The sequence below is a fragment of the Oncorhynchus kisutch genome, linkage group LG3 (assembly GCF_002021735.2).
Source record: "Oncorhynchus kisutch isolate 150728-3 linkage group LG3, Okis_V2, whole genome shotgun sequence".
NCBI lineage: Eukaryota > Metazoa > Chordata > Actinopteri > Salmoniformes > Salmonidae > Oncorhynchus > Oncorhynchus kisutch.
Window position 1 is genome coordinate 36,351,132 of NC_034176.2, and position 22,894 is coordinate 36,374,025.

Here is a 22,894-nt window from a genome sequence, read left to right on the forward strand (position 1 = left end):
GCCACACATAGTGTGTAACGGTTTTCTTCTGGTGAAAGAGAGGAGGACCAAAATGCGGCGTGGTTATCTTTATACATATTTAATGAAAGATGAAAAATATGAACAATATACAAAACAAGAAACGTGAAAAACCGAAACAGCTCTATCTGGTGCAACAAACACAAAGACAGGAAACAACCACCCACAAAACCCAACACAAAACAGGCTATCTAAATATGGTTCCCAATCAGAGACAATGACTAACACCTGCCTCTGATTGAGAACCATATCAGGCCCAAACACAGAAACAGACAAACTAGACACACAACATAGAATGCCCACTCAGATCACACCCTGACCAACCAAAACATAGAAACATACAAAGCAAACTATGGTCAGGGTGTGACATAGTGTCTGTTGCCCATCACTCTCTGGCTTGGTGCTCCGTCAGCTGATGGGGAACCGCTGCATGTCGTCAGAAACCAGTCCGCTGGTATTTCCCCTGCAACCTCCTATGGTGTTGCATACTGAGCGTGTGACTCGCTCTGTGGTTCATCTACGTTGAGATTTCTTTGTGTATGTGACACGCGGGAGTGTGTCAATGTCTTAGACCATCAGACCAAGAGGAAATTCCCTTTTGGGCTGTGGGCAGACACTGATTTGGAAGTTCGCAGGCGGGGCTACCTCACCGCGTCACCATGACCGACTCATGTCCGCTACGTGTGTGTGCGTGTGAGTGTGTGTGCACGTGTGTGTGCATGTGTGTGTGTGTGTGTGCGCGTGTGTTTGCGTGTGTGTGTGTGTGCGTGCGTGCGTGTGTGTGTGCGTGTGTGCATGTGTGTGCGTGTGTTTGCGTGTGTGTGTGTGTGCGTGCGTGTGTGTGTGCGTGCGTGTGTGCGTGCGTGTGTGTGTGCGTGTGTGCGTGCGTGTGTGCGTGCGTGTGTGTGTTTCGTGACTGCAGCAGGGAGTCCACAGTGCCTTACTAACCGGTTTATGAGTCTGTGTCTGTGTGCTTTTTTCAGGAGGCGAATTAAGATGCAGAGTCACTGACTGACTGAGTCATGGCGACAGCAGCAGGGCGGGAGGGTGCTGACCGACCGTACACTCACACACACCCCTATCTATCTAACGCTCTTTACATCGTCGCCTTCGCTAATTCTCTCTCTTTCTCTCTCGCGTACACACACACACACTCACACCACATTGGCATGCTGTCCTCTAGGTCACCTGGCCCATGCACAGTGAGACCATGATCAGAGGAGAGTGGTCGTGGTGATGGTTTTCAGTGTATTGGCCCAGCCCAGCAGCTGTATATAGTAGCAGCAGTAACAGCAGCAGTAGCAGATGCAGTAATTGGAAGTGGTCTATTGATTTATTGGCAAGCAGGAGAATGTGGCGTTAGTGCTCTCTCTCATCGCTCATTCAATCAATGGACCGCACAGGTGGACAGTACTTAGCTTCCTACAGGACGCTAGCTCTGAACTCTCTCTCTCCCTCCATCTAGCTCTTCATCTCTGTCGCTATCTCATTCTCCATGGCCACTACAGGTACATTACTAGTACCTTTGTGTTTTTGTGTCTGAAGTCCTGGCGCTGCCTATAACTGACTTTAGGCCGGATTAGGACATTGTCTGTCTGTTTATTCGATTTCTTTATGTCTGTTTCATTTCCCCCCTGTTTGCCTCTAGTAAGCCACCCTACAGTTTTTGTTTTTCCATTGCGGCAATAACAAAATGTCCTCCGTTTTTTTTCTTCACTTAAAGGGCCAGCCAATGTTTTCTTTCTTCTCGTTTGATCCACAAAGTCCTCCTCCTCCTGTCTCCTATATCCTAGGCTGCAGACTTTTGAAAGAGGAGATCATTCCCCTACCATTATTGAGGGTATTACATGGCATCTTTCGATCTCTTCGCAACTTAAACACCATTTAATAGCTGCCGTTACACTTTAACATAATTTCACATGGTGCATTATCAGGGCCTTGGTTCTCTAAGCCCTCAACTAATGTAAATGGATGAGAGAGCGAGAGGGAGAGGGAGAGGGAGAGGGAGAGGGAGAGGGAGAGGGAGAGGGAGGGAGAGGGAGAGGGAGAGACACAGAGAGAGAGGGGGAGAGGGAGAGGGAGGGAGAGAGAGAGACAGAGAGACACAGAGCGAGAGAGAGAGAGAGAGACAGAGAGAGAGAGAGAGAGAGAGAGAGAGAGAGAGAGAGAGAGAGAGAGACACAGAGCGAGAGAGAGAGAGAGAGACAGAGAGAGAGAGAGAGAGAGAGAGAGACACAGAGCGAGAGAGAGAGAGACAGAGAGAGAGAGAGAGACAGAGAGAGAGAGAGAGAGAGACAGAGAGAGAGAGAGACAGAGAGAGAGAGAGAGAGAGAGAGAGAGAGACACAGAGAGAGAGATTTTCCTTTTGAACATTTAAGCAACTTTTGAAATATTTGTTTGTTTGTTAGGATAAATCAAGGGAATCTTTTTTGTTTGTTTGATTATATAAACTTTAGGGGAGGATTTAAGGAATAATAAGGGCATTGAAAGTCTGTCGCAATTAATTTGCCAGTCAAGGATGGATTGATTCTTATTGTGGAAGTGACACAGCCTGCTGTTTTCAGCCTCATTATTTTTGCAGCTAGTAGTCTATTATTGTTCTCTGTCGCTGGATCTTGGCTCTCTACTTTTCATGAGCTTGTTCAGAAAGTTTCCTCTTTTGGCCAACAGGAACAGATATCACAGGCTTCAAACAGTCAAAGGGATCCATAACACTCAAAAGCTCAAATCGTAACGCTAGTTAGCCAGCGTGTGAACAGCTGAGGGAGACAGATGCCTATCACTGTATCTGGCTGAGCCAGGGGGTAGCCTAAATTAATAAGATAAGGTTCTGATTGCGTTCCTAAGTGTGGAGAAAAAAATATTTAGAAAAATCTAACTTATGACTGAAGAGACAAATATAATGGAAATGATTCGCTAAATGACTCCCTTTTGGGCCAGCTGCAAAAACCTCCTGGAACGTTCCAGCCACCTGGACTACGCATAATAGAGCATCTTGGAAAACAACAAGTGTGTTGGATAGCTCGTTTAAAAAATGTTTCAAAAGTGAATAACAGTCATACACATTGAAAGAAACCCATGAGCATTCATTTCAGATGAAAAATTGCAAATGTGAAAAATTGGAAATAAACTCTTGAGAATAGTGGTGTCATTTGGGACTCAGCCATTGAAAGCCACTCACGATGTAGGTGCACTTGGGCTGGAAGGCGTAGGTTCCACAGGTGTAGAGGTGGGTGTAGCTCTGCAGGAAGCGGATGTAGTTGAAGCACTCCGTCCAGGGGAGAAGAGGAGAATGAAGCCATCCGAAGACAAGGGAACAGGGTTCCATTAGGGACACGACCCTGGACTAAGAGGTTTGATCCGTGATATAAATCAAGGCCTCGGTGTTACTGATTTTATCTCGTCCCCCTGATTAATGAATTCATTTAATGAATCTAATTGAATTGATTCATTCATTTCATTGATTGGCCAGAGAAACCACTCTGTTGCCCCAGGTCTGAATCAATCCCCGATTAGAGGGGCAAGGATGAAAATATCATTGCTGCTGACCTCTAGGCACTTATTGTAAATTGCACCAGACAGATTTGAGGCCCCTGTTTAGATGGACGTTTGTCCCAAATGGCACACTATAAAGGGAATGTGGTGCCATATGGACATGTTAGATGGTGGCTGCTTGTTTCTATTGGCTGGGGGCCCATAAGAGAGAGAGTGAGACAGAGAGCGCCAGAGGCCTGGTTGTTAGGCTTTATCATGCTGTGTTCTAGGCTGTTTGTCAGACTCTTAACTGTTCATCATCAGGCAGGAGATGTGACCTAGACGTGCATGGAGGACAACACACACACTATACACACACTATACACACACACCCTTACACACACACACTATACACACACACACACACACACTATACACACTATACACACACACTATACACACACACTATACACACACACACACACTATATACACACACACTATACACACACACACACACACTATACACACACACACTATACACACACACACACACTATACACACACACACACACACACACACACACACACACACACACACACACACACACACACACACACACACACACACACACACACACACACACACACACACACACACACACACACCACTACCTGTTCGCCTCCTCCCTGCAGCGAGGCTAGAAGGGAACCATCCTTTCCCTCTCCTGTCAGAAGGAACAAATCTGTCCGTGTGTCTGCAGCCCCCGCCTTGTCTGTCCTCATGCTCTACCACCATACCCCCCACCGCTCCGCACCGTTACCCTCTGACAGATCACCTCCACACAGCTCCCGGCTGGGCTGGCTGCTCGCTCTGCAGCACTCTCTGCCTGTGTTTGTGTCTGTGTGCATGTGTGTGTGTGTATGTGTGTGTGTGTGTGTGTGTGTGTTTGCCCACAGCCCTGTACTCAACCAGGCCTCCCATTGTGTCAGAGAAGGCCTCACCATCTCTCAAGGAGCTCAAGGAGCAGGCGGAGTGGGGAGGATGAGGGAGGGAGGGAGAGAGAGAGGGATGGATGGAGAGTTGGGATGTTTGTTGTTATTGGGGATATTAATAAAGATGACCTCATCCAGGGCCCTTTGAGTGTGTGCAGCCCTGCCTCTCCATCTCCCGTCCCTTCTCCTCTCCTCCGTTCTCTCGCTCCTTTCATTTCCCTGTGTGCCTTTCTCCTTTGTTCCCGCTGGCTTTTTTCTCTCTCAAGTGTGCCCTCCTCTCAGCCTCTCCCTGCCTGGCAAACTCTCTCAGCTTCTGTCATATTTTATCCCCTTTTTTAGTCATAGATGTGTACTCGAGGAGGTGTGAGATTGTGTGTGCGTGCGTACGCGCGTACACACGTGTGCAGCAATGCCTAGGTGACGGCTCTGTGTGTGTTGTCATCCCCTCACTACTTCCCCCATCAATGCGATATAGTGATATTCCAGCTGAGGAGAGCCGAGACCGAGGAATAGGTAGCTGTGAGACTGACCCTGTAGCCGTGTGAGCAGTATTCAGTCATTAGCCTGCTGTGCTGCTGCAGACTGTTGTCCTGAACTCTCTATAGTATTCTCTGTCACTTTACCAGCTGTCCAGGGGGACGCACTGGGAGGCAGAAAACACATGACTTCAACACAACACCCTGCCCTGCCCCGGAGTCCCCCCTGCTGAGGTGTACACACACACACAATATGCCTGTTTGTTAGATCAAATGTCTCACAAAACAATTAAAGTCTATGTGCAGTGTGCGCTCGAGCTGACTGTATTCTTTGTCTCCACGCCGAGAGGAGAGAGGGACTCAAAGGAAACAGGATCTCCCTGTATCTCTGTCCGTCTGTGTGAGGCAGGAAGGGAACACGAGCTATCTCTGTCCGTCTGTGTGAGGCAGGAAGGGAACACGAGCTATCTCTGTCCGTCTGTGTGAGGCAGGAAGGGAACACGAGCTATCTCTGTCCGTCTGTGTGAGGCAGGAAGGGAACACGAGCTATCTCTGTCCGTCTGTGTGAGGCAGGAAGGGAACACGAGCTATCTCTGTCCGTCTGTGTGAGGCAGGAAGGGAACACGAGCTATCTCTGACCCTCTGTGTGAGGCAGGAAGGAACACAAGCTATCTCTGTCCCTCTGTGTGAGGCAGGAAGGGAACACAAGCTATCTCTGACCCTCTGTGTGAGGCAGGAAGGGAACACAAGCTATCTCTGACCCTCTGTGTGAGGCAGGAAGGAACACAAGCTATCTCTGACCCTCTGTGTGAGGCAGGAAGGGAACACGAGCTATCTCTGACCCTCTGTGTGAGGCAGGAAGGAACACAAGCTATCTCTGTCCCTCTGTGTGAGGCAGGAAGGAACACAAGCTATCTCTGACCCTCTGTGTGAGGCAGGAAGGAACACAAGCTATCTCTGACCCTCTGTGTGAGGCAGGAAGGGAACACGAGCTATCTCTGTTCGTCTGTGTGAGGCAGGAAGGGAACACGAGCTATCTCTGTCCGTCTGTGTGAGGCAGGAAGGGAACACGAGCTATCTCTGTCCCTCTGTGTGAGGCAGGAAGGGAACACGAGCTATCTCTGTCCGTCTGTGTGAGGCAGGAAGGGAACACGAGCTATGTCTGTCCCTCTGTGTGAGGCAGGAAGGGAACACAAGCTATCTCTGACCCTCTGTGTGAGGCAGGAAGGAACACAAGCTATCTCTGTCCATCTGTGTGAGGCAGGAAGGAACACAAGCTATCTCTGACCCTCTGTGTGAGGCAGGAAGGAACACAAGCTATCTCTATCCCTCTGTGTGAGGCAGGAAGGGAACACAAGCTATCTCTGACCTTCGAGGAGTCCTGATTACTGCTCCCTAGACACTTAACAGCAGCATGGCTGTATCCCTTTTGGACCGCAGGTGTCCTCGCCAGTACAAATCCTCTACTCGGACACCTGTTTACTCTGGATAAAGTCTGGAGGGAGACGTGTTGTTTTGTGTTTCTCGTTCATTGTTCATCGCCTTGTAGCGTGTACCATCCTATACCTCTATCATCTGTATTTCACTGTTCTCTCCCTTAGTATTTAGTCATATATCCTTCTTTATTTATTTCTTATCTCAGCAGGTTATTCCTCTAAATATAAAAGGCTGAGGAGCGAGATGGAGAGCAATAGAACGCCAGGGACACAGAAATGGAGAGGACAGGGAGGGCTTAGAGGTAGTGAGAGGGAGCTAGAACGACGGAGCGAGAGACCCGGGGAGAGTCATAAAGAGATGCAATGGAGGGACTGATAGAACAGAGAGTGAGAGAGAAAGGCAGAGGGATGGAGCGAGTGTATGACCTGAGTTGACTGGGTCCAGTGTAGTGTTCAGTAACTAAACCAGGAGAAAGGAGCTGTTTATCAGTGGGCGTCTCTCCACCGGGGATTTGTTAAGCTCGACTTTTGTTTTCAATGCGGGAAATATTCAGATAAATCTCCCACAGCCTTGGGCTTGTTGTGAATAGACTAGCTCCCATGCCAAGGCATTAGCATGAGATCCTCCCACTTATGTCAACATTCTCTCTCACACACAAATGTCTCTGATACACACACTCAAAGACACTTGAGTGCATATACTTAGAAACATAGATATCACATATGCACCGATTAACCCATTCACACATAGGCACTGCCCCAGACGTACATGAGGTATGGTTCACTTACATTCACATTGATTCTCTCTTTCTCATTCTCAAATCCATCACACACACACACACACACATACACACACACAATCTCAGACCTGCTCAGTGCTGAGTGTGTGTGTGCATGCGTTGATATGTGTGTGTGTCTGTCCTAGACTTGGCCCATTTGCTACTTGCTGAGCCCGTGCCAACAGTGACACCAGGTGCTGGTTATTTCATGCCTATGTCTTCTGAGCACGTTGGCATAGTTAGAGGAGTAATGAGCAGCGCCGCTAGCGAGCCGCATCACCCCGCGCATCTCGCTTCACTAGCCAAGCTAATATCAATTCATGAAACGCTGTCACTAACTAGGCCGCCAGTGCAGCCGACTTCCCAAATGAATGGATGCTAGTTGCAATGAAAGGAGCCACTTGTGCGCAAACTGCACATTCATAGAAGGAGCCGTGTAATCACTAAGACGCTTTCCCCTCGATCCTTTATCTGAGCCAGAGCAGCCAGAGGGTCAGCGATGGTCATTTCTGGGGCAGAGAGGCAGAGGGTGCGTCGCAAATGGCACCCTATTCCCCGGGGGTCCTGGTCAAAGGTAGTGCACTAGATAGGGAACAGGGTGCCATTTGAGGCGCAGCCCCAGAGTGCTAATCTTAGCACATAAATCACGACCCTGTGAATAATTGAGGCCCTCCGAGAGGTGAGAGGTCAGCGCTGAAGGATACTTTAGTACAAAGGAGGTACACATCGTTGTCTTCCGGGCTCGTTTAACAGCTCTTTTCTGGGCCCATTTATAGTCTAGGGGTTTTGACCTTGTCCAGATGGGCCCAGTTCGACCCCTTCCGTTGTCACTGACCCTTTTAGGAGGAGATGAGGAGAACGCCGAGCGACTAGCTGGAAGACATCTTGGATGGTTTATTGCCACATGTCGCTTTCAATACAGGCCCTCACACTCACAACCACAGCACTGATTACAGCTCTCATTACTGTTACATTACACCCACACACACACACACACACACACACACACACACACACACACACACACACACACACACACACACACACACACACACACACACACACACACACACACACACACACACACACACACACACACACACACACACGCGTCCATAGTGCTTTTGATTTGCATCTGATTTCTTCATACTCCGGACTCTTTCTCCAGTGATAAAAGAGGCACAGCTGTTCTGCATTATACGGTTGTCTACGTTCATTTGTGGATGTGACGGATGTCATTATTTCACTATTCACTCAGCCTGTCTGTATGGCCTCGGCAGGTGAGGGAGGGTGTCAAATTGGTGCAAATTGATTCGCGGCCCGGTTCCTCAGATTGGGCCCGATAGAAAAATTCCTTTATCACAGTTCCATGGGCAATTTCCTATAAAACTACAGGCTTAAACAGCATTGTGTGTGTGTGTGTGTGTGTGTGTGTGTGTGTGTGTGTGTGTGTGTGTGTGTGTGTGTGTGTGTGTGTGTGTGTGTGTGTGTGTGTGTGTGTGTGTGTGTGTGTATTACACATAGCTAATTCATGCGAGTCTGGCTTAGTTTCATGTTGCTGCTCAGTCAGCCTGTCAGAATAAGCAGGGCAACAGCTGGAGGCAGAGAGAGTAGGGTTTTGTGTACAGGTGTTTTATAAATTCTCCTCTTAAACTACCCTCTCCCTCACTCTCTCCTACTTAATCCTACTGAAACCCCTCTCTCGCTCTCTCCTACTTAAATCGAAAGAGGTGTGTGTGTGTGTGTGTGTGTGTGTGTGTGTGTGTGTGTGTGTGTGTGTGTGTGTGTGTGTGTGTGTGTGTGTGTGTGTGTGTGTGTGTGTGTGTGTGTGTGTGTGTGTGTGTGTGTGTGTTCGTGCGTGTACGTGTTTTGGTCTTCTGGTCCCTACAAGAATAGTAAACTAACAAACATTTGACCAGCTGGGGATATTTTGTTGGTCCCCATGAGGTCAAATGCTATTTCTCGAGGGTTTAGGGTTAGGGTTAGAATTAGTGTTAGGGTTAGAATTAGGTTTAGGGTTAGGAGCTAGGGTTAGGTTTTAGGGTTAGGAGCTAGGGTTAGGTTTTAGGGTTAAGGTCAGGTTTTTGGGTTAGGGTTAAGGTTAGGGTTAAGGTAAGAATGGGGGGGGGGGCACATTTTACTATACTTGTGAGTACCAAAAGTTCTCACAATAATAGTAAATCAACAAAAAAATCTCAGTTTGCCAGTCCTCACTTGCACAATGCTATTTTAGGCTTAGGGGATAGGTTTAGAGTTAGGGTTAGGGGTTAGTGGTTAGGTTTAGGCTTAGGAGTAAGGGTTAGGATTAGGTTTAGGGTTAAGATTAGGGTTAACGTTAAGGGTAAGGGTTAGATTTAGGGTTAGGGGTTAGGGAAAATAGGATTTTGAATGGTCCTCACAAGTATAGAAAGACATAGCTGTGTGTGTGTGTGTGTGTGTGTGTGTGTGTGTGTGTGTGTGTGTGTGTGTGTGTGTGTGTGTGTGTGTGTGTGTGTGTGTGTGTGTGTGTGTGTGTGTGTGTAATTATGCAGTGTGCAGTGCAGCATAGTTGGAGTTGCCTCTCCTTACTTCTAAAGAGAGAGGGAATGGAATGGTTTTGATGACCTGCTTATTTAGGAAAATCCACTAGCTTTAGCCAATGCACTGTGTGTGTGTGTGTGTGTGTGTGTGTGTGTGTGTGTGTGTGTGTGTGTGTGTGTGTGTGTGTGTGTGTGTGTGTGTGTGTGTGTGTGTGTGTGTGTGTGTGTGTGTTGCCTCCCTCTAACTGGGTTTTGTAAATGCTCCAGTAGGTAGGACAGACAGTAGCGTTACACCTTCCTACCATGAGAAAACGTATATTTGTTCACATACGCAGCAGAGATTTTCCCAGCAGATCGTAAAGCCATTGCACTGGTTTTAGTTAGCGGCAGCGCCCCAGCTTCGGGTGGGTTAAATGCTTTAGCAGAAACACCATGCATAAGGTTCCCAGAAGGAGAACAGCACAGATTCAGTCATTGAATTGAGTTTACAGGTCATTTGATTAAAGTAACTCGATCAGCAACAGCCTACTTTTTCCTTAATGTCTATTTGCGGGTGTATTTTTCGTGCGTTTGCCTGTTTTTGTGATGTAGAATCGAGATTGATATTTATTTCAGTGGCTCCCTGGGCTCCCATTTTCCATTCCCATTAGCCATTGTTCTGCAGTTATTGAGGATTGCAGTGTCAAAGGTTTAGTACTCTTTCGTAGCACACTTCACTGTAATTGTAGACGGACTGTGCAATATTGAACCGTCACCCAGCCGTATAGAGTTCTAAATATGATTATGAAGCCATTGATGTTGACATGTGAATCCTGCCTGTAGCACTGGGCTCAGTGGCGGTTGGGAGCTACATGACATGCGGTGTGAGTCGGAGCTAAGCTCTTGAAGCCGGAGCCATGAGAGACCTAGCAGTGCTCTGCTTTCATCCGGAATCCCTTTGTGTGTGTGTGTGTGGTGTCTACGGGGGGTAAAAAGGTGGGTGAGCGTGTCTGTGTGCCTACCTGTGACTGATTTTTACCATGTGAAAATGTGTGCACTTCGAGTGTGTTTGTTGCGTGTGTGCCTATGCATATGTGCCTGTGTATGTGTGTGTGTGCACTTCGAGTGTGTTTGTTGCGTGTGTGCCTATGCATATGTGCCTGTGTATGTGTGTGTGTGCACGCATGAGTGTGTTTGTGTCTGCTGCTCTCTGCTCTGGCTCCTCTGAGAGGGACATTAACCTGATTGAAAGCAGAAACCCCCCCCCCACCCACCCCTCTGCCAGCCCAAAGTGACCTTCAGTGAGCAGAGCTGGCTCTAACTGACACTCCCACAGGAAGTCTTAAAGCACAGAGAAGAAGGAAAATACTGAGCCTGAGTCTTTTACAGCCATGGCCACTGCTGGTCTGTTGCCTTCTCTACAGAAACAGACCTTTACAGACACACGTCCGAGATGGAGAGGGAGAATCAGAGATGGAGAGGGAGGGAGAATGGAGAGGGAGAATCAGAGATGGAGAGGGAGAATCAGAGATGGAGAGGGAGGGAGAATGGAGAGGGAGAATCAGAGATGGAGAGGGAGAATCAGAGATGGAGAGGGAGAATCAGAGATGGAGAGGGAGGGAGAATCAGAGATGGAGAGGGAGAATCAGAGATGGAGAGGGAGAATCAGAGATGGAGAGGGAGAATCAGAGATGGAGAGGGAGAATCAGAGATGGAGAGGGAGGGAGAATGGAGAGGGAGAATCAGAGATGGAGAGGGAGGGAGAATGGAGAGGGAGAATCAGAGATGGAGAGGGAGAATCAGAGATGGAGAGAGAATCAGAGATGGAGAGGGAGGGAGAATGGAGAGGGAGAATCAGAGAGGGAGAGGGAGAATCAGAGATGGAGAGGGAGGGAGAATGGAGAAGGAGAATCAGAGATGGAGAGGGAGAATCAGAGATGGAGAGGGAGAATCAGAGATGGAGAGGGAGAATGAAAGGAGGAGAACAGAATGGTGAGCAGACAGAAAGAGAGAAACAGAGAAGCAGACAAAGAAGAGGAAAACAAAGATGGAAGCAGACAGAGAGGAAGAGTCAGAGAGGAAGAGTCAGAGAGGAATAGTCAGAGAGAAAGAGGGAGAGTCAGAGAGGAAGAGTCAGAGAGAAAGAGGGAGAATCAGAGAGGGAGAATCAGAGAGGAAGAGTCAGAGAGGAAGAGGGAGAATCAGAGAGGGAGAATCAGAGAGGAAGAGTCAGAGAGGAAGATTCAGAGAGGGCGATTCAGAGAGGGAGAATCAGAGAGGGAGAATCAGAGAGGGCGATTCAGAGAGGGAGATTCAGAGAGGGCGATTCAGAGAGGGAGAATCAGAGAGGGGGATTCAGAGAGGGAGAATCAGAGAGGGAGATTCAGAGAGGGAGATTCAGAGAGGGAGATTCAGAGAGGGAGATTCAGAGAGGGAGGATCAGAGAGGGAGATTCAGAGAGGGAGATTCAGAGAGGGAGATTCAGAGAGGGAGATTCAGAGAGGGAGATTCAGAGAGGGAGATTCAGAGAGGGGGCAGGGGAAGAAAGAAAAGAAGAACAGAAGCAGGGAGCGGCGTGGAAAATAAGAGAAATTAAAAGAAAGAAAGGGGAGAGGAGAAGGGAAATAAAATAGAGTGGGGGAGGGGGTTGTCAAAATTGGACATGGAAATTACATTTTAGGGACTGCTGGAAAGAAATGATCTTTCAACAAGATAGCATTCAGTAGCCAGACTATGAGGAGGGAGAGGGGGGGAGAAAGAAAGAAATTGAGAGCGAGAGGGAGAGCCTGGGGAGAACATTCGTGTGTTTGATGAGACCGCTGTGTGGAGCTACGTGTTTGGAGTTCGGGTCTGAGTGTGAGACAGTGTGGATGGAAGCCCACTCAATTACTTCCTTGTGCAGCGTCTCATTGTCGCTTTGAAAGAACACACAAGTGCTCAGATAGATTCTACAGCCCAGGCTTTTGCAAATTGCTGGGGATAAGAGTGTCAGGCAAACAAGCCAAGTCATTTGTATCCAGCACCACCTACAGAATACAGAGACACCAAAGAAGAAGTGGCAGCGCTCATACTCATACACAACATAAGCTGGGGGAAAATAGCCTTGGGCAACGTCTCTCTCTTTTATTCCCTTTCTTTCTTTCTCTCTCTCTCCCTCTCTCTCTGTCTCTCTCTGTCTCAGTTGGGGGATATTGGTTGCTGATCATAAATAGCTATTCGCTGACAGGATGCCTTTTGCATGCCGAGAGGGCTGGGGGAGGGAAGGAAGAGGAGGAGATGACAGGAGAGAGGTAAAGCGCAGAGATAAGGAGCAGAGGCATAGGGGTAGGAGGAGAGGAACAGGGAAAGAGGAGGGGTGTATGGATGCATAGGGGCTTCGAGAGAGAGAGGAATACATTAGGGAGAGAGGCAGCAGCCTTTGATGACTGACACATAGGAACACACACACACACACTCTGCCCATCATCCTGGTAATAAGAGTAACCCGGAACTGTATTCCTCCCTACTCCATGGTGGGTCTGAGCCAGCAGCAGATACCCTTATCGATCACTCTTATCTTCCCGTAAGGCCGCTTCGCCTCACCTCCCCCTGTCTCCTCATCACCCCTCCTCCCCCTCTCAGCTCATTGATCGGGGGAACGTGTTAGACAGAGCAGGCCAGGTTCACTTAATGTAAAGCAAAGTAATGGCAGAGTGAAACCGAGCACTGATGCAGCCTCACGGCCCAGAGCACCATTTCCCCTTAATAGATCCAATAAGGAGCTACAATAGAAGGATAGCATCACTCAGTCTCCACACTCTCTACCTTCTCTGTTCTCTTTATTTCATGTTTTCCTTTTTCTCTCTCTCCTTTTCCATTATCACTCCCTCTCTCTTTTATAATTATCTCTTCTCTCACACTCTCTTCTCCTCCTCCTCCTCCTCCCCCTCCTCCTCCTCATACCCTTACATCCTTGCCCTCCTCTTCTCTCTCTGTCTCTCTGTCTCTCACTCTCTCTCTCTCTCTATATATATATATCTCTCTCTCTGTATATATATATATATATCTGTATATATATATATATATACAGTGGGGCAAAAAAGTATTTAGGCAGCCACCAATTGTGCAAGTTCTCCCACTTAAGAGAGATATATCTATATATATATATCTCTCTCTCTCTGTATATATATATATATATATATATATATGTATATATATATATATATACAGTGAGGCAAAAAGTATTTAGGCAGCCACCAATTGTGCAAGTTCTCACACTTAAAAAGATGAGAGAGGCCTGTAATTTTCATCATAGGTACACTTCAACTATGACAGACAAAATGAGGGGAAAAAATCCTGAAAATTACATTGTATCACATTTTAATGAATTTATTTGCAAATTATGGTGGAAAATAAGTATTTGGTCACCTACAAACAAGCAAGATTTCTGGCTCTCACAGACCTGTAACTTCTTCTTTAAGAGGCTCCTCTGTCCTCCACTCGTTACCTGCATTAATGGCACCTGTTTGAACTTGTTATCAGTATAAAATACACCTGTCCACAACCTCGAACAGTCACACTCCAAACTCCACTATGGCCAAGACCAAAGAGATGTCAAAGGACGCCAGAAACAAAATTGTAGACCTGCACCAGGCTGGGAAGACTGAATCCTCAATAGGTAAGCAGCTTGGTTTGAAGAAATCAATTGTGGGGGCAATTATTAGGAAATGGAAGACATACAAGACCACTGATAATCTCCCTCGATCTGGGGCTCCACGCAAGACCTCACCCCGTGGGGTCAAAATGATCACAAGAACGGTGAGCAAAAATCCCAGAACCACACAGGGGGACCTAGTGAATGACCTGCAGAGAGCTGGGACCAAAGTAACAAAGCCTACCATCAGTAACACAGTACGCCGCCAGGGACTCAAATCCTGCAGTGCCAGACGTGTCCTCCTGCTTAAGCCAGTACATGTCCAGGCCCGTCTGAAGTTTGCTAGAGAGCATTTGGATGATCCAGAAGAAGATTGGGAGAATGTCATATGGTCAGATGAAACCAAAATGTAACTTTTTGGTAAAAACTCAACTCGTCGTGTTTGGAGGACAAAGAATGCTGAGTTGCATCCAAAGAACACCATACCTACTGTGAAGCATGGGGGTGGAAACATCATGCTTTGGGGCTGTTTTTCTGCAAAGGGACCAGGATGACTGATCCGTGTAAAGGAAAGAATGAATGGGGCCATGTATCGTGAGATTTTGAGTGAAAACCTCCTTCCATCAGCAAGGGCATTGAAGATGAAACGTGGCTGGGTCTTTCAGCATGACAATGATCCCAAACACACTGCCCGGGCAACGAAGGAGTGGCTTCGTAAGAAGCATTTCAAGGTCCTGGAGTGGCCTAGCCAGTCCCCAGATCTCAACCCTATAGAAAATATTTGGAGGGAGTTGAAAGTCCGTGTTGCCCAGCAACAGCCCCAAAACATCACTGCTCTAGAGGAGATCTGCATGGAGGAATGGGCCACAATACCAGCAACAGTGTGTGAAAACCTTGTGAAGACCTACAGAAAACGTTTGACCTCTGTCATTGCCAACAAAGAGTATATAACAAAGTATTGAGATAAACTTATATTGACCAAATACTTATTTTCCACCATAATTTGCTAATAAATTCATTAAAAACACAATGTGATTTTCTGGATTTTCTGGACTTTTCTCATTTTGTCTGTCATAGTTGAAGTGTACCTATGATGGAAATTACAGGCCTCTCTCATCTTTTTAAGTGGGAGAACTTGTACAATTGGTGGCTGACTAAATACTTTTTTGCCCCACTGTATATATATCTCTGTATATATATATATATATATACTCTTTCTTAGTGTAAAGAAAGAAAGAAGAAAGAAAGCTGAAGTCAGCTTGTCTTGACCTTTTCCCAGGGCCCTGGCTGTGAAAGAGAGGGCTCTGCTCAGGGCTCTGTACAAGCTGACCTGGGCCTAGCGGTCAGGAGGAGGGAAGGATACGAAGGGAGGGAAGGATATGAAGGGAGGGAGGATGAGTAGGGGACTAAAGGACAATTAGCCCCCTATAGAAGCTAGGTAGGCGGTCTCTCTCCTATTGAGCCAAAGAACAGAGCAGAGCAAATCAACAGTTTCATCTAGTCTCCACTCCCTCCACTCCCTCCACTCCCTCCACTCCCTCCACTCTCTCCACTCTCTCCACTCTCTCCACTCCCTCCACTCTCTCCACTCCCTCCACTCCCTCCACTCTCTCCATTAAATGACGAGATGTTCAAATGCCTCTTGGCGTGGAGACAGTCATTTATATTAGGTAGGACATGTGTATTCTGTTTTGGTGCGGCCCTGAAATGCAAAATGGGAAAACAACTTTTAATGAACTGAAAAGACTGGGTGGGAAGAATTGTGTTGCTTTGAGTGTAATTTGGTTTAAAGATGTTTTTATGTCTCTGCAAAAAAAAAATGGACTAGTTTGTTCCCGAGTCCTACAAGTCAGATGTGGGTGCGTACATATATTGTATTGGTTTGTCTCATAATGAGGGGTTAGTGATTGTGAGGGTTGCTAACACGTGAGAAATCCAGACAGTATTGTGTGCGTGTGTATGTGTAGCTTAGTCTCACACGCGGCTGTACTGGCTGGTGTTAATGATGCCTGCAGCAAAGACGATCGAGCGGCAAAATCACACATGAACACACACACACACACAGAGCGCATAAACGACAGGTCAGGGAGTTATCCCAGCAGCCCCTGGGCAGGGCAGGGTGCAAAGTGAACATTGAGCCTCCGCAGGTTTCTCCACGCTTGTGCGTGCTCATCACCAACAACGTGTCAGGAAAGGGCTGAGAGCACAAGGTCAGAGAGAGAGGGTGAGGGGAGAGAGACAGAGAGCGAGAGAGAAAGAGAGAGAGAGAGAGATAGAGATGAGGAGAGAGAGAGATAGAGATGAGGAGAGAGGGAGTTCAACCTGTACTGTACATATACCCCAGAGGCAGCAAGCATACAGATGTAGGATCTTAATTGGACCATTCTTTCTGAGAATTTTCCAGAATGTATTATATGTCAATGTATTATAATCCACATACTAATTCACATTTGCTGTTGCTGCAGGATTCTTTTTGTGCTGTAGCAGCCTGGCTTAAATGAAGATCCTACATCTGTAGGTGGAGAGAAACAGAGACAGACGGAGTCCTACAGAGAAACAGTGTGTGTGCGTGGGAGAAGCCAAAAACAGCCATAGAAATAGTGTGTGAGGGATAGAAAGATGTCCTGACTCAGACTCAGATAGGGTCAAAACGTTTAGAGCATTTACCAGAGTGCAACCTTGTTTTGTTCTCTGTGGGAGACGGAAGGAGCCCGTGTGTGAAAGACAGGCAGAGGCATAAGGATAATGTGTGTGAAAGACAGGCAGAGGCATAAGGATAATGTGTGTGAAAGACAGGCAGATGCATAAGGATAATGCGCATGAAAGACAGACAGAGGCATAAGGATAATGTGCATGAAAGACAGGCAGAGGCATAAGGATAATGTGTGTGTGAAAGACAGGAAGAGACATAAGGATAATGTGTGTGAAAGACAGACAGAGGCATAAGGATAATGTGTTGAGAAGACAGGCAGATGCATAAGGATAATGTGTGTGAAAGACAGGCAGATGGATAATGTGTGTGAAAGACAGGCAGAGTCATAAGGATAATGTGCATGAAAGACAGGCAGAGGCGTAAGGATAATGTGCATGAAAGACAGGCAGAGGCATAAGGATAATGTGTGTGAAAGACAGGAAGAGACATAAGGATAATGTGTGTGGAAGACAGGAAGAGACATAAGGATAATGTGTGTGAAAGACAGACAGAGGCATAAGGGTAATGTGTGTGAAAGACAGGCATGTGCATAAGGATAATGTGTGTGAAAGACAGGCAGATGGATAATGTGTGTGAAAGACAGGCAGAGTCATAAGGATAATGTGTGTGAAAGACAGGCAGAGGGATAATGTGGCAGCGTAGCCTAGTGGTTAGAGCGTTGGACTAGTGGTTAGAGCGTTGGACTAGTAACCGGAAGGTTGCGAGTTCAAACCCCTGAGCTGACAAGGTACAAATCTGTCGTTCTGCCCCTGAACAGGCAGTTAACCCATTGTTCCCAGGCCGTCATTGAAAATAAGAATATGTTCTTAACTGACTTGCCTGGTTAAATAAAGGTTAAAAAAAAAAAAAAAAAAAAAATGTATGTGTGAAAGACAGGCAGAGGCATAAGGATAATGTGTGTGAAAGACAGACAGAGGCATAATGTGTGTGTGAAAGACAGGCAGAGGGATAATGTGTGTGAAAGACAGGCAGAGGCAGAGAGATCATGTGTGTGAAAGACTGGCGGAGGCAGAGAGATAATGTGTGTGAAAGACAGGCAGAGGCATAATGTGTGTGTGAAAGACAGGCAGAGGCAGCGGGATAATGTGTGTGAAAGACAGCCAGAGGCAGAGGGATAATGTGTGTGAAAGACATCCAGAGGTAGAGGGATAATATGTGTGAAAGACAGCCAGAGGCAGAGGGATAATGTGTGTGAAAGACAGCCAGAGGCAGAGGGATAATGTGTGTGAAAGACAGGCAGAGGCAGCCAGAGAAATGGTGCGTGAGTTAGACAGACAAAGACCGAGATTGTGTGTGTGTTTGTGTATCAGAGAGCGAGTGACTCCGAGCCAGATGGATTTCCAGTAGTCTGGTTGACTCCTGTGTGATTGAAATGAGTTGAGCTCTGCTGTGCTGTGGTGTGGTCACAGGGCAGTTTGATCAATTTCAGCTCTAACTACAGCCAGCCGCTGGCCTGATGGAACTGATAAGGCCTTGATGAAGGCAGTATTATCATGGCTGAGTACTGAGGCATGGAGGGGCTGGAGGCCTGAGTAATGGTGGTTCTCTCAGGGGACTGTCTGCTGCAGTAAAGAACCCCCCCCACCACCACCACCATCCCTAGGGGAGGGAGATGATGGGGGGAGAGGATTCAAAGGATGAGGGCCTGGGGACACTGATCTGAAATACAGTGGCTTTCTATCTGTAGTGAGGTACTTTATGTCTGGCTGGAGACAGGATTGTGCTTTCAAAAATGGTTTTCTCAGATTGTTGACTGATCGGTAGGGTTGGGTTCCTTTGAAGTCAGTCAATTCTAAAAGTGAATTAAGATTTATTTAATGAATAAAAACATCTGCATTGATAATAATAGAGGGAAATTATGGGCAATTTTCAGGTAATAGATTGTATTTCAATTCATCCCCTGAACTGACTGTCTGAATAAAAAATAGTCTTGTCCCCAGCCCTGGTCAGTTAACTATATACTATACATGATGTAGTAGTGTACAGGTACTATAGAGAGATAGACTGAGACCGCTTGTTGGCAGGCCAGTGGATTGGCAGGAAGTGTGTGTGTATCTGTCTCTGGTAGGGATGGATGCTGTAGAGCTCCCTCACTGCCTCCCATGAGACAGACACACGCACACACACACGCATGCACGAACGCACACACACTGCAGCTGATCAAACCCTCTTTGATTATCACTCTTTCATCTAGGCCTGCTCTTACACAAACACTACACAATCTGCCAGTATGTCACGCACACACACATCCGCATCCACGCACACCGAATTTTGGGCTCTCTGGTAGATCTAGCTCTTGAACACTCACGCACAAGTACACTCAGCCGTCAGCTGCTGCTTTGTACAGGACAAAAAGTGTCAGAACTGGGTCAAGGAGGCCTGTCCATATGGCAGCCTAGCAGGTCAAACCAGTGTCAGAACTGGGTCAAGGAGGCCTGTCCATATGGCAGCCTAGCAGGTCAAACCAGTGTCAGAACTGGGTCAAGGAGGCCTGTCCATATGGCAGCCTAGCAGGTCAAACCAGTGTCAGAACTGGGTCAAGGAGGCCTGTCCATATGGCAGCCTAGCAGGTCAAACCAGTGTCAGAACTGGGTCAAGGAGGCCTGTCCATATGGCAGCCTAGCAGGTCAAACCAGTGTCAGAACTGGGTCAAGGAGGCTTGTCCATATGGCAGCCTAGCAGGTCAAACCAGTGTCAGAACTGGGTCAAGGAGGCCTGTCCATATGGCAGCCTAGCAGGTCAAACCAGTGTCAGAACTGGGTCAAGGAGGCCTGTCCATATGGCAGCCTAGCAGGTCAAACCAGTGTCAGAACTGGGTCAAGGAGGCCTGTCCATATGTCAGCCTAGCAGGTCAAACCAGTGTCAGAACTGGGTCAAGGAGGCCTGTCCATATGGCAGCCTAGCAGGTCAAACCAGTGTCAGAACTGGGTCAAGGAGGCCTGTTCATATGGCAGCCTAGCAGGTCAAACCAGTGTCAGAACTGGGTCAAGGAGGCCTGTCCATATGGCAGCCTAGCAGGTCAAACCAGTGTCAGAACTGGGTCAAGGAGGCCTGTCCATATGGCAGCCTAGCAGGTCAAACCAGTGTCAGAACTGGGTCAAGGAGGCCTGTCCACATGTCAGCCTAGCAGGTCAAACCAGTGTCAGAACTGGGTCAAGGAGGCCTGTCCATATGGCAGCCTAGCAGGTCAAACCAGTGTCAGAACTGGGTCAAGGAGGCCTGTCCATATGTCAGCCTAGCAGGTCCAAATGGAGCAGTTGTATTGTCCCATACACCGGATAGATACAGTAAAATGAGTTGTTTTACAGGGTCAGCCATAGTAGTACGGCGCCCCAGCAGCAAATTAGGGTTAAGAGCTTATCCCTCTGGAGAGTGTGTGTGTGTGTGTGTGTGTGTGTGTGTGTGTGTTAGTAGATTGTAGTTGTGCTCAGTTAGATACACCACTGCTTCCACTAGACAGTCTTTTCACTTACTTTTAAAGTGAGTGGAAATGTTCCATAAAAAATGTCTCCAGCTGTTTTGTACATAGCATAGAGGGTGTGAGTGAGGGGGTTTGATCCTGCCCTCTCAGCGCTGAGGTGAAATAGGTTATGTTCAAATACAGCCGCTGCAATAAAGGGGGGGGGGGGGGGGGGGTGAGAAGGGCAGGGAGGGAAGGAGCGAGAGGAAGGAAGGAAGAGCCTTGTATAAATGTATTTGTTTTGGGGTAGGAGGGAGGAGAGGTAGTTGTGGCGTGGTTCTTTGTACATACTGTATGTCCAGCTTGTGTTAATGGCCTCCTCCACTCTAGTGTAGTGGTACGACACTGTCAGTGAACTCTCTCTGCCTGGACAACTGTGACCTCTGGAAAGGTCATGGGTTCAAAGGTCACAAGGGCTCGTTATCAGTTGATGAGAAGGGAGGAAAGAGGAAGCGATGGACAGGAAGCGAGGGAAGGAAACAGGAGGGCATGAGGAGGGCAGAGGTTGAACAGAGAGATGGACAACACTCGAGAACGGATATTCCGCTTAACTCACTTCCTATCCTAGGCCCCCCTCTTTCCTGATCCTAACCTGCTTTCCCGACATCCATCCTCATCGGAAGAAACATCCGTGTGTTTTCTCCCCTGGGGGACTTAGCTGGATCCAAACACACAAACGAAGCAGCATAATCAGAACACGTGCTTTATTTCTCTCTCAACGTCAGGCTAATTAGCTTGTGTTTGTGGGGAACACTGACTGATATTATTAGTCTGCCACGTCGTTTCTAATTTGTTGAACGTCATTAGCGGCCCAGTGAAAACAAGTCCCCTCCACCAATCATTATAAGGTGATTCAATATAGCCGGGAGGGATACTTGATTGGCTGTCTGCCTGCCTAACCGCCTGTTAGACCTGCTGAATCTCCCCCCCCCCCCCCCCCACACACACAAGCCCCCCCCCCCCCCCCCCCCACCACCTCCTCCTCCTCCCTTCACCTCACCTTCCCCTGCTACAGTATGTTTACACAGGCTAGTCCTCTTAATCCTACCTCCAGGACGCTGACTCACTCCATTTCTTAACTGTAGGCAGAAAGAGAAGAAGAAGATAGAATGCCGTTATTGAGGACTGGAGGATTCTCAGCAGCTTGGAAGATAACGTGAAGCCTGTCGCTACTGGTTTCAGACGCCCTCCATGTTTCTAAACACACCTTTCTGTCCATGTCCCTCCTTCTCTCTCTCTATCTCTCCTTCACTCCCCCCCCCCCCCCCCCCCCCCCCCTCTCTACACTCAAGGCGATAGCCAAAGGCCTCCTCATTGATCCAATAAAACCTGGAGTCAGAGCTGTGAGCTGTGAGCCATCAGATATTCTTATCCCGGCCCTCCATTTAAGCCTACTCATTTAGAGCACATTTCGATGATCTTGGACTTTTTCAGTCAGTGCGGCTGCTCTTACTTTCCAAAAAGAGAAATCAATAGGAGTCAGATTGGGTTCAGAACGTGCAGTACAGGCTCCGCATCTCAATTCACACCCCCGTCTCCTAAATGCCAAACAGGACAGAAAGTCTGCCTGTTGAAACGGACATTTCAAATTCACATGACATTGAGCAATAAAAATGCAACAGCTCAGACTGATATTTTCCATTTAATCTCCGAGACTAAACACAATTTGACATTTAATGCATGTTTAGAAGTCAACAGCTTTCTTCTCAAATAGGTAAACAGCATCAAAGTGTTGATTTGGCTTCCCGATAGACGCCAGCAGGTGTGGAATGATGATTCCACAGGAAGGAAAGCAGAAGGTCTTTGATAGTCTATTCCTGTAGCATTTATTTGTGTATTTTTAAGCCGTGTCTACAGTGATTGTACCATTTACCTCCATTAGTTGAACAGGCTACCGGTAGCTTCACCTGTCAAAGACAAAACAAGTCTGACGTTTGACATATTCATTTAGGAGAATTATCATAAACCAGATTGTGTGTTGAATTGTCCTTGCTTCGACATTAATTTACAGAGTCTGGTTGATGTGCTGCCAACACACATTAACTTTGATAGCGCTGCATTTCAAATGAATAGCTTGTCGTTGGATTGGCTTGACAGAGCTCTGATAAGTTGTTTGCGGATGTTGCACGGCTGTTACACTAACGAGGTATCGTGGTAGTCGGTTCTGACACTTTAACTGATTCTGCTTTATCCTTCTCTGTCAGGCTGCCAGAGGCTGGGCCCACACTGTCTATCTCCCCTGTCACTCATCCGTCCACCAGCGAATCAACGGCCTTGCTGAGACTGGGCAGGTCCCATCGGAGCCATGGGTGAGGCTAAGGTCCTGCTGTTGGTTCTTCTGATTGGTTGGGAGAAGTCGTTATGTCTCAACTGGAACCCAGTCCCACGCAAGACGGTCAGATACCGCGGTGA

At 47.5% G+C, this 22,894-nt stretch overlaps 1 protein-coding gene across 1 annotated transcript in view; it reads left to right on the top strand.

Moving 5' to 3' along the window:
• LOC109881904 (semaphorin-4C) overlaps positions 1-22,894 on the top strand; it is a 56,985-nt gene that overhangs the window by 8,186 nt on the left and 25,905 nt on the right. Inside the window, exon 2 of the mRNA XM_020474005.2 lies at positions 22,687-22,890. Within this exon, the coding sequence (XP_020329594.2) occupies positions 22,788-22,890 (103 nt within the window). The 5' untranslated portion in view covers positions 22,687-22,787. The remainder of the gene's footprint in view (positions 1-22,686; positions 22,891-22,894) is intronic.